The 13,152-nt window shown below is 34.9% G+C and overlaps 1 protein-coding gene across 5 annotated transcripts in view; it reads right to left on the bottom strand.

Moving 5' to 3' along the window:
* Window positions 1-13,152, bottom strand: part of LOC108699497 (type II inositol 3,4-bisphosphate 4-phosphatase) — a 308,688-nt gene that overhangs the window by 85,733 nt on the left and 209,803 nt on the right. For all 5 annotated transcript variants that reach the window (XM_041589702.1, XM_018231625.2, XM_041589710.1 and 2 more), the window contains 2 exons: window positions 13,074-13,140; window positions 6,322-6,469 (listed from right to left, as the gene is read on the bottom strand). In XM_041589702.1, the coding sequence (XP_041445636.1) occupies window positions 6,322-6,469; window positions 13,074-13,140 (215 nt within the window). The remainder of the gene's footprint in view (window positions 1-6,321; window positions 6,470-13,073; window positions 13,141-13,152) is intronic.

Genomic DNA, 13,152 nt, shown 5'->3' with positions numbered 1-13,152 from the left:
TTAAACAAAGACACACTGAATACATATTACAATATACATGCTTGTTTGCATGTATGTAGACTTAGACAAATCTAATTGATAGAAATTTATTAACAGGTAATTTTTAGCATTTCCCTTAAAAAATACAAAGGGCACAATTCTTCTCTGCCTATTGGTACAATTTTTAAGTGGAAACAGCCATAATGTTTGTCTTGGGCAATGTGCACAGCTTCACTCACTCATTTATATAGTGTTTAATGTTCTATTGAGGTCTATGAAGCATGTATTTACTGTGACCAACAATATGGTATTCCCACTTGTATGTATACATTCAAAATGGCAGAGAACTGTTCTATTCATGCAATAAGTATTGCTCCCTCTCCCTAAGGTCTACTGAAAATAAAATAAATGGAAAATATATACTACATATAACCAGTGGTTGCTTTCAATGAACCACTCAAGAAAAAATAGAAAGATATAAACACACACCCTGGAAAAAATCCAATAGCTATCCATGCATGCATCAGAAAATTGGGTTCTGCATTTTTATTTAGCAAGTATATTACTGAAATGCTGCCTGAGATAGTAGACTGAATATAAACTATAGATACCTGTAGTTTTAGGACAATTGTAAAAATGCCATTACCATATTGAGATGTTGTGGTGATGTTGGGGGGTGTGGGTAGAGTTCTGAACAGTAGCTATAGGGCTTAAGAATGCACAAGTAAAATGCAACTGAGTTTTTAGCTATGTTAGAACAACATTATGGTAAGAGAATCCAGAAGAACAGATGGGCATAGTGGGCTGAGATCTGTCATTGCTGCCCTACAGTATTTACAGCCTGTTTATACAATTAAATTAAAATATATAAATATTAATTGTATATTTATATATGTGTGTATATATATATATATATATATATATATATATATATATATATATAAATATATATATATATATATTATATATATATATATATATATATATATATATTACATAAAAAGGGGTTATCATTCATTAAAGGGATAGGGGGTCATGGGAAAATACATTTTTTTTCTTAAAACGTAGCAGTTCATAGTACTGCTCCAGAAGAATTCTGCATTGAAATCTGTTTCTCAAAAGAGCAAACAGATTTTTTTTATATTTAATTTTTAAATTTGACATGGGGCTAGACATATTGTCAGTTTCCCAGCTGCCTCCAGTCATGTGACTTGTGCTCTGATAAATTTCAGTCATTCTTTACTGCTACACTGCAAGTTGGAGTGATATCAACCCCTCCCCCCCCCAGCAGCCCTTCAGCAGAGCAATAGAAGGTAACCAGATAGCAGCTCCCTAACACAAGATAACAGCTGCCAGGTAGATCTAAGAACAGCACTCAATAGTAAAAATTCAGATCCACTGCGACACATTCAGTTACATTGAGTAGGAGAAACAACAGCCTGCCAGAAAGCAGTTCTAACCTGGCTCATTCTGAAAGCCCATGACCAGGCAAAATGACCTGAGATGGCTGTCTACACACCAATATTACAACTAAAAAAAATACACTTGCTGATTCAGGAATCAAATGTTATATGGTAGAGAATTATTTGCAGCGTAAACAGTGTAATTTAGAAATAAAAACGACACCATAAATATCATGACATAATCCCTTTAATTTTCCCTTAAACAAAAAAGCATAATGGCATAGGATGGCTTATTACATGTCAAACACTAATTTATGCAAGTGGCAGCATAAATATATATATATCTTGTGAACCGGTAACTGGAGCACAGTGTGAAGGGAGATATAGTTCCCCAAGGTTCATGTCTTACTCCCATATGTACAGCAGTTCTGAGTGGGTTAATTCCCCTAGAAAGTCTCACCTGGGGAATAATTAGTAGGCTAGATCAGCTAGCTGCTAGAGAGGGGAGGTCGGTGTTTGATTGAGCTACAGACTGAGACCTGGGATCTGAGGGTAGCCATTGGAAGCAGCTATTTGTTTTTCCCACAATAAAAGGACACTGTAAAGGTACTGTGACTCTGTGGAGTTGTACTTGTGTGTTTGGCCGGGACTCCCAGTACGGGACCAGCAGTAGAGAGGGAAACCACCCTGTGTATTAGTTAGAGCCCAAGTGTGGCAAGGATTTTATTTTGTTTTATTTTGTTTTATACTGCTTTGCTCACAGAGTCTGTATATGTGAACAATAAATGGACTTTGCCCTGTTAAAGACCTGTCTGTTCATCTGATCCTGTTCACAATATATATATATATATATATATATATATATATATTATATATATATATATACTGTATCTGTATGGCAAATGGTATTGATTATAAGATTTAGCCCTGAGAATCCCTATAAGGTAATGGGAAGGATATTGATGACTTTATTCTGGTTTTGACCTTTTGTGACCTGCCTGACAAAAAGGATTGAGACCAGTTGAGCACTGTATCTTCTGCACCACAGAATGTTTTTAAATACTCTGTTAAGATGTTATTGTCTAGAGTGTAAAATGCAGCAGAGATCAAGAAGTATTAGGATGGAGCACTCTTCTTTGTCTTTTGCCATCAGCAAGTCATTCAACATGCAAACAAGTATGGTTTCTGTACTGTGTTTCCTCTAAAACCCAAAATGGAACAATTTTATTGACTGCTGGGGAGGTATGATGCATATTTGCTAGTAATGGAACTGCAGGGCCGTACAATGACAAAACAATTATCATTGGTATTAATCATTGCATTTCATTAAATCTAGACTGAAGATTATTTTTTTTTATCTGTCACCGTACTGGATATATGACAGCAAAATCAAGGGTTCTTTACTTTAGATCAGTACTCCAATGCCTTTAACTGGCATTTCCTAGAGAGAAGCTGGCTCTCATTCAGGTTACATAATTTGCTTTGAAGTACAGTAGGGAGGCTTGGCAGTTTCTTGAGTCAAATCCTCTTGACTTTAGGTGAGCCAGCTTATTTATTTGTGCCTACGGCACCAAAGATTGCAAGGCAAAAGGCAAAAGCATAAAATCTGAGTACAAACAATATATAACTACAAGCATAAAATGTTGTATAAACCAATAATAATCTTGGTTGTTGAAATAACCTGAAAGATTTTCCCAGTTTATCTCAATATCTTCTAGCAATGAAACCAGTAGTTCAGATGGGCCATAGGTTAGACAGCCCTATATTGGCAAAGTGGGCATAAAAATTCTGCTTTGTTTCAGGCCCCATCACAAATAAAATGGTCCTGTCCTTAGTATGAAAATAATAATAAAAACACAGCCACGTGCAAATGTTGCAGCTTTTAATATATTACATGGACTGAGAAGATTAATTGTTCTTTGTAAGGTGGCTATATAAAATAATATTGTTAAAGGAGACATATTATTTAAAAGCAAGAATGTGCCAGTGCATTATGTTCTTTTAAAAAATATAGAAGAATAATAAAAAATAAAGAAGAAGGATTGTCCTTAAAAAAGTGGTGTAACCCTGCATGGGGTCAGGTTTTGGGCAACCAAAGGGAAACCAGCACTTTAATTCAATAATGGCTGCAATATTAGCATGGGTTCTTAGCAATGCTATATGTCTCTTTTAAATTTAATGTTGTCCTCCTAAAAACATCTCGTCTTAACAAAGCTGAGGGTTTTGGTTCCCTTCAACTGATATGACAACATATTCCAGGCCAAATTATTTTTATTACTTGGATAACAGTGGGGCACGTGACGGGAATCTTATCTTGTGAAAATGCAGGCAATTATTTAAGAATTTTTCACTGAAACATTCATAGCTTGATGGATAGGCTACAAAAATTGGAATCGTTTGTGAAAAATGTACTAAAAGCATTTGTGCTCATTACAGATAAAGTAAATATGACTAAATGTATCTCTGCATAAAGAAAATTACAAAACTGAGCCATCGTGTTCAGCAGTAATACATTATCTGCTCCAGAGCACAAGAAACAATTAAGATGAAGTGATTCATTGTTACCTTCAGGGAAAATCAACCTTTTAAAGCAAATGAAAGGTAGAATGCAACAAAATTTTGCAGTTTATTAAGAATAAATCATATTTTTACTTTTTGTGGAAAAAAAAGAAATATTCACGGCAGTCATAACATTAACTGTATCTACCCTGATGCAGAGGCTTAGCTGCCTTGTGAACGTGAATAATTGTCTAAGTCTGTCTATATTAAATGCTGCTCTTCTGTTCAGAAGTATGCTGATATATAGAGCACAGAGGGGTCTGAAACCCTGGTGGAAAATAAAACCACCATGCTGAAATATAAGAGGCTGAATAAAGAAGTGATTCAAGCCACATAAAATGTGACAACAGAAAGAGACAATACCATCACTACACAAATGTCTGCTAAATATTAAGTGGTTCTAGACAGTCTTAAGGTATATTTCCATTCGGGCATTCATCAGCCCTCCTATGTTCACAAGACATAAAAACAGCCATACAAACAATGATGGGGTGACATGACCAAGCATGATGAATCAGATCATATACTCATATAGACAATAAGGGCATACTCCAGGAATCTAAGCAGGGGCATACTAGGGATGAGAGGTAACCCATATTTCTGATTTCATCAGGCTTCCTTAAGAGTACTTCCTCAAGTAGCTTTAACACCAGAATTTTTAGGCAATAATTGTGTTGTTTAAGGCTATTATACCAATGGGATATGGTCTCTGGCGATACATGTTGTAATCCAATGCCACTACAGGTATGGGACCGTTATCCGGAAACCCTTTATCCAGAAAGTTCCGAATTGCAGGAAGGTCATCTCCCATAGACTACATTATAATTAAATAATTCAAAATTCCTTTTTCTCTGTAATAATAAAACTGTACTTGTACTTGATTCCAACTAAGATTAATCCTTATTGGAGGCTAACCAATCCTACTTGGTTTATTTAACGTTTAAATAATTTTTTAGCAGACAAAAGTATAATGATCCAAATTACAAAAAGACCCTTTAGCCGAGGTCTCACGCATTCTGGATAACATGTCCCACACACCTGTAAATTCGATGGTTGAATTTCGAAGTTTTTTAACTTCAAAATTCGACCCTTAGTAAATGCGCCCCTTAGGGTTTCCCCCTTTGTGAGGTGCAGTTTCATGGTGTTCATGGGTACACCAAAGCACCTTTCTTCGACTGCCATAAGGAACATAGGTTTTTTGGGGCGCATTGAGTCTTGTCTAAGCTGTAGCCTAACTGCATATTACGCACAGACTCGAATTAAGACATTTATGTAAATAATAATATAGCTATAGAGAGTAAATGCTGAGAATAATGGTTATCATTCTGAGGTCATTGCTGGAATAGTATTTTCCAAGGTATTTAACAGAGCTTTCATGTTCATGTTAGCATTCACTATATTTGCCCTATAATGGCATAATATATCAATAAACAGTCATACCTTTTAGGATTAAAAACATACATAAAATAACTCAAAATAGTATTAAATAAATCATTTAAGAAAAACCAAAATTGACAGTATGACAGTATGAGGGAGGCTGCAAAATGTTTCAAACATTCCATTATTGATTCACATGCAATTGGTAGTTTCAAGTTCTCTTGAATTTATATAACTTCCCAGATATAATCAGTCAGTCACAGTCATCAATGAAAAACCAGTAGTGAAATGCTTGCTATCTGGCTATATATCTTAGCCTGGGGCATTCTGAGAATCCTGGAAATGGTGATCTTTTAGCATGGACTGTGGCACTAGAGAGGTATCGACACTATTCTCCATTCTAAAATTAGAGACCTCTTACAGAAACCTAATGTAATAATGTAAACATAACTGGGACCATAAAAATGCTGGTAGTGCATTTAACTACTCAGTGGAAAGTGCATCAATTGTGTCAGCCTGACTACCCCTGCCACTTTAATGCATCTCGGTACATTATTGAAGTCTATGTTCATTGTAGCTTTTTATACTGATGCTGTGTAACCTTTTAAGAGGAGAACCCTTTATTTGCTTTGTTTATGGTTCACTTGTATGCAAGGTGGAGGGGCGTAACAAGAGAGAAAGCAGACCCTGCAGGGGGGCCCAGAAGTGTAGATGGCCCAGTCAGGTCCTAATAAGTAAACAAGTTTCAATATTTGTATATTTCGAAAATGACAACTTACCTAAATTGAATTTGCTGTGGGCCCAGTAACATCTAGTTTCGCCACTGGTGTGGTGTAACAATATATCTTGTACAGTACTACAGAATATCTGTACTATATTAGTAAATTACAGCATAATTAACACTTTTGGCATCTGAATGGCATGCTTACAATCAAGATAAAACATTGTGATAGTTCTGAGACTCCAAATAACACTAACAAAATAACATTTTCTGCTATATTACCTTCTGGTATCTTCTTTTAAGTATAGGGAGAGCAGTTGTTTTGGGATATGAAATGACATGCTGCTCTCTGCCATCTGTTCACGGACACACATCCATTTGTTTTCTGATGATGGGAATCTGTAAAACTTGTAGATGGGATTCCTGAAAACTGTTAAAATAATATCAAGAAATTAAAGATATACTATATAATCTCTCTAATAGGCCCAGTATATGTAATAGTTTGTATTTACTGGGGTATAGATGAAAAGAGGGGGAAAAAGTCCTCACCCCTTTTTCAAAAATAAAAAAACTTTTATTTTATAGTTATAAATACAACACAAGGCCTGACACATTTTGAGGAATGACCCTTAATAATAGGCTGGGGCATAAGCAATCTCTGAATGCAGGTGAAATGCAACTTGCACCTGCATTTGGTGCATACCTGTGTCTCTTTATTATTATAAAATAATAGAATAGACTGCGCTGGATTTGTTTTTCCCTTCCCTTGCAGTGGAACACAGGTAATAACAGCCATGTAAGAGTCCTTAGAGTCTTATAGAACCCTTTGTCTATTAAATAATATATATCTATTAAGTTTTTACAGTAATCTTGTCTATAGTGACAGACGTCAGTGACCATAAATTATCAAAATAAAATAAAAATACCTGCCTTGCTATATCCTCTTAAGCACATGTTCATATGCATTAATCTTTTTCCATATCTTTAATTTAGATCAGATAACATGAGTGCAGATATTTAAAAAGGGGCAGGCAATTACACTGTAATGTCTGCTCAGAGAAGTATATGCAGGGGTATTTACACAGAGCCTTATGAAAATAATTAAAAATGCATACTGTGCACTTAGTACAATGAAATATGTGTTTCCCATCTAAAAAAAATAAAAACTAGTCTTGTGTCCAGTAAATGGTTAATAAAAAAAACTGCAGTTCTCTAGCAAGCAAGTAGATCAATTTTGTAGTGGGCACGTAAGTAACCTTTAAGCAAAAAAAAAAAAAAAGACTGTTTATGCTCATATAACATTTTAAAGAGTTTTCAATTTTTGAGACTGGAACAATTCATACCAGCCTGTGATGCATTTTCCATCAGGGTTTAAGAGTTTAGATGGGTGATAGCTGCTACTGAATAACACTGAGCACTATGATCTCATTGAACAGAAAGAGATGTTCAACTTCTCAAAGCTGTAAAGCACCTTCTCAAATAATATAAATATGTTAGCAATTTTAAAACTTTTTTGAATAGTCAAACATTTTCCTGTCAGCAGAGTTGTTGGATTATATCTACTTTTAATGCTTTGTGGCAAGGATATTGGCTAATGGTATATGGAAAACATATATATAAAAAGTCACAAGAATGACAAATCCATTGCTTGAATGCCTCAAGATTTCTATTTTTATACAATTGCAGCAATATGGCAACATAATTGGAGGTAAAAAAAAGATTTAAAGCAAGCAACAAATTCACAATAATGTTACACTTAGGGGCAAATTTACTTATGGTCGAATATCGAGGGTTAATTAACCCTCGCTATTCGACTGGCGAATATCGAAGTCGAAGGATTTAGCGCATTTCCTACGATCGTACGATTGAAGGAAAAAATTGTTCTAGCGAACGATTAAATCCTTCGAATCAAACGATTCGAAGGATTTTAATCCATCGACCGAAGGATTTTCCTTCGATCAGAAAATTGTTAGGAAGCCTATGTGGACCTTGACATTGGCCACAGTAGGTTTTACTTGCCGAAGTAGGGGTTGAAGTTTTTTTTTAAAGAGACAGTACTTCGACTATCGAATGGTCAAATAGTCGAACGATTTTTACTTTGAATCGTTCGTTTCGTAGTCAAAGGTCTATGGGTCTAGGGAATTTTCGAAGTAAAAAAATTCAAAGCAATTTTTTGGATACTTCGACCATCAAATAGGATACTACGACTTCGAATTTACTTCTAATTAGATTCAAAGTAAAATAGTTTGAATATTCGACCATTCGATAATCAAAGTCTCTTTAAAAAAACGTCGACTTTAATACTTCGCCAAATTAAACCCGCCGAAGTGCTATGTTAGCCTATTGGGACCTTCTGCAGCATTTTTCTGAAGTCGAACAGCAGTTTTTTGAAGTTGAAGTAAAATCGTTCAATCGTACGTTAAAATCGTTCGAATCGTTAGATTTTGAATGATTTAATAGTTCGATCGTACGATTTTACTTCGACCGCAGAATACCCAAATTCAGTGAAAAAAGTTCGAATTCGATATTTGAAGTATTTTAATTAGATGGTCAATTAGTATTAGTATTTTTTACTTCGAAATTCGACCCTTGATAAATCTGCCCCTTAATACATTTTATTTTATTTTGGTAAATCAATTCCTGCAAGCTTAATTTAGCTATAAAATGCCAAAGTTGAGCAGCATTCTATCTCAGTATAAAGTCCTTGAACATGTCCTGATATGTGGAATAAACACTGCAAATCAATAAAAAATCATTATGCTTAGTGCCTGGGTGTTCCACACACATGTAGGGGAATGAGACACTGAAGACATATATCTTCATAGATGTGCAGAGCATTCTAATTAAGGATTTTATAGTTTACTTTATCATCATGTTCCTTCAGCTAGGAGACTTTTGCCTGGTGGCATAAATAGATTGCGGATAACAGTGGCTACATAGCATGCATTATAATGGGGTGAGATACAGGTAGTGAAATGTGTTGATGTTACTAATGTTTAGAAACTGATCCACACAGAATTTACTTGGTGAATGTAACTCAGTGATAGCCAACCCTCCAACTGTATTTGAATAATAATTCAAATCATTCCCTTGTAGACAAATGTAAGGGAGCATCAGTTTATTGGTTTATTACGAGTGTCTTAATTATAAAACAATGCACACATCAGAATACCCTTAAAGATAAAGCAATTAAAATGAGTCACTGTTTATGCAAGGAGAATGCTGAGGTTATATATATATTTACCATTGGCATGTTTTGATCAAACACATAAAATCATTATGTATTTAGTTTTCAGTTTGTTTCAGTTCAGTTTTTTTTTTTTTTTTTGAAATGTTTAAACCCCCTTGTTTTGTCAGAAACAATACAGAAATGTAAATGAGAGAATGTGCTCAATTAAGCATCACCTGGAGAGCACAAATGTACCAATGGAGCCATTTTTATCTAGAACTTTTGCTCACCATGTCTAACCATAATCAATCAGTTTAAATATATTAATATGACTCTGAAATTAATGGAATGAGCTGCTGTGCCATGGTGTCTTTGTTGTGCCATGGTTTCTTGTGTGGGCAGTGTCAAACATGTAATGCCACAACTTTGTTTGTGTAATTTCATAATTGCATTATTTTTTAATGCTGCACCTGTTAACCAGTGTAACTCAATCATCTCGCTACACAAATTCAGACACATTTGCAAAACCCTGTAAAGATTTGCTGAAATACTGAACAAAATATGAACCAAAATTTGCATATTAAAATTTAACATGTAACATATATGCTGTAATTTAACATAAACTTTGTACAAGACAAGCATTTTTGTGTGTTTGTACATTTTAGAAAATGGTAGTTAATAAATGGAGTAAATAAAAAAATCAAGTGTTCTTTTGAAGTGGATTTAGCATCCTTATAGTGGACTGCTAACTCTCCCTCTCACATGTGCCAGAGGACAGGAACTTCCTGCCACAGGTGTTGCTAATGGCAACAAGCACATCCTGCAAAGCTCAAAGGAAGTTTTTGGCTCTATGCTCAGTGAGGCCACATTAACCGAATAACCTGCTCAGGAAATAGCCCTGTGAACTTTTCCCTGTAGCAAATAATGTTCACACCCAGCCACTACTCATGCACATAAATGTGATTTATTTAGTCTAAAGTATTAAAATGAAATAATAAAAAGCACTTGCAGTATTTCTGCCTGATTTATAACAAGGGATATAGTAAGTGCCACAATTATGGTGTGTTTATGCCAGATATGTGGGCTCAACGACCTTCACATAAAAGCCTTTATTTAAGTAACCATTAAAAAACTTCCAGGAAGCACTACATGAAGTTCTTTATTCCTCATAAAACTGCTGAGTTATGGCAGCTGCATTCAGTTTGAAGCAGTTTCCAGTGAAGAGCAGCAGAACAAAATACTCACAACTCATTTCAGTTTTTAAACATAAAAAATAGCATGAACTGAATGTATAATGAAAAAGGAGATGGCATTAAAACATTCAGTTTTCATGTGCAGATGAAGCGGAGTAGATTTGTCACGAGTGCTCTGACAGCTGATGCCTCACAAAGTGGAGAGGCTATAAATTAATTGCTGTGTGTTACCATTCAGACCCATTTTCAGTAATTAGATTAAATAATAGAGATTCTATAGGATTTATTGTGTTGTCAAACCAAGACTGTTACATCTTCATGGGAATAACTTTTAATGATATTTAAACAGGCTCTGATTTATGCAGTTTAGGATGTTAATACAGTGTGCAGGATATTTAGTGAGTGCATTGTTTATAACTTGGGATCCTAACAAATGTATAAGTCTAGTTTAGATAGAATGTAGATGTGATGATCAGTTAGAATGATAAAAGATGTCAAGCCAAATTTTAAATGCATCCTAATCCGCCGAACCCTAAGAAAATGATTTTCCTAGCTCCTACATTAATACCATAAGCATTAAAATAAGCAAGATTCCCTGGGCATGACTATTTTTAGTCTCTAAAAGTAATAAGTATACCTTATTTATAAATTGGTCAAATGTTTCTTTTATACCATTGCCCCACAAGTGACATTATATCATTAGAGGAATTTAAACTGGACCTGTCACCCAGATATAAATCTGAATAAATAAAAAGTCCTTTTCAAATTAAACCCAAAACCCAAACTCTTTTTGACTCAGGCATAGAGACAGGGCATGCAATTATTTTCATTTTCCATTCTGCAGATCCAAGTTGTCTCTGCACTCCTTGGATCCCCCATCTTCACAGTCTATAATTGTGTAGTCTGTGCATGGGCATCATTCTAGTGCATAAACAAGATTTTGTAATAAAGTGAAGTTTGCATTAATAACAGTGTTCACAACATGGCATCCTCTGCTTGCTTTGATTGTGAATTCCAAGACACAAGAAAATAAGATTTAAATGTATTTATATAGTGTACGTTTATTTTGCTTTAAAAACGCAGAAAAGAATTTGGAATTATTTTCATAGTGACAGGCCCCTTTAACACCCTGAAACAAATCAATGTAAAATAGCAATTTTTTTAGATTTGTTTTAGTTTTCATGATATCAGCAGCTTTTACAATACTGATATAACGAGTGCATTTTGATTTATATTAATATTATATAAAATATTAAAACATATTTTTGTTCAGCTCCACATATTCATCATGTAGACTGTTGTTTGTGCAATGTAATGTCAAGGGGTGGGCCTATAGGCTATGGTGATCTGTGTTAAAATTTATTGATAGGTGCATTCAACTAGCTGCCATATGCAACAATGGAATTCAGTCCCCTGACACACAAAAAAGTATGGACCCGTGTCAGATCTGTGGTGAACCTAAAACCCATTGAGGCTCATTTAAAAACACTGGGCAAAGTTGACCCCAGGCAGTAACTGATGAGTAATTAGCTTTTTTTAGCCAGCTGCAGTTTGATCACTAAAAGCAATGGTATGATTGGTTGCAATGGGTTACTTTTGAGATACAATATTGCCCAGTGCTTATAAATGAGCCCTAGCTGTTTGTAAAGTTGCGTTTCACAAATGAATGCATTGGGTCCAGTCCCTGGTTTATGAAAGTGTCCTTAAACCAAAAACTCACTCGTTAAACAAACATAGGAGAGGAAAAAAAAGACTATATATTAGAGCACTCCAACCAAACATATAATTTAAAGCTTGCCTCACAGATTTGGTTGGGCAGTTTGGCCAAATTCTACCATACTGTCTTACCATCTGGCATGTTTGGCAACTTAGGGGATCTTGGTGGATCAAGGATTACTTGTCCGGACAGAAAATTTCCATTGGTTGGCAAAAAGCAGAAAGTTTAGGTGCAAAGACTATAAGTCTAGTTTTTCATGTACCCTGTTTCAGATGGCATTCATTTATCATGGAGGTGATAACCAGGTGGGTGTTAGCGATTGGAGTCTGAAAATATGGGGTTAGTGGCATAATGTTTATATATATTTGAATGTCATTTACATACAAATGATTAAAGCCATATGAATGAGCTAGTAAAAAGACTGTGCTGTGTAACCTAGCAAGACTTGTGGCACTATTCCAACCCATAATTATGCCTCCTACACACAGACTTTAAATGATGAAATAGGATATTCAGTATTTAAGCACAGTGGTATTTGCTTTCACAAGCTTAAGAAAAACAAAGGGTTAACTTTATATCTACCTGCACTGGTAATACTAATTAAACCATCACATATATTTTACTTCAAAGAGAACTTGAAATGAAGTACTTAACTCTGCTACAGCTGATCAGCCCCTGTTACATATTTTGAGAGTTCCTAAGCCCATGCAATTAAGAAAACAATGATAGCACCAGAAACTGTACATTTTTAATGTAACTAGGCAAATAACAGACCTTCTGACAAAATACATTAAGTACTTAAAGTGGAGTTTAGTAGCTAAATCACAATTTATAAAATAAATCATTCCAGTGCTGACTGAAAACCATATTCTGTTTTATTTATTAATGACAATTATGAACACATTGATGAAAATGTCTATAAATGATGTACTTAAACCTGAAAGAGAGACTGTACCTGCATTTAATAAACTGTCCTTTCCACTGATTGCTTCTGGTGAAGAGCATTCGCAAACCAAAGAACACTGCAAAAACAA

Source organism: Xenopus laevis, chromosome 1L, assembly GCF_017654675.1.
Source record: "Xenopus laevis strain J_2021 chromosome 1L, Xenopus_laevis_v10.1, whole genome shotgun sequence".
Classification (NCBI taxonomy): domain Eukaryota; kingdom Metazoa; phylum Chordata; class Amphibia; order Anura; family Pipidae; genus Xenopus; species Xenopus laevis.
The sequence above is the reverse complement of the archived record's forward strand: the minus strand, read 5'-3'. Positions and strand labels throughout refer to the sequence as shown.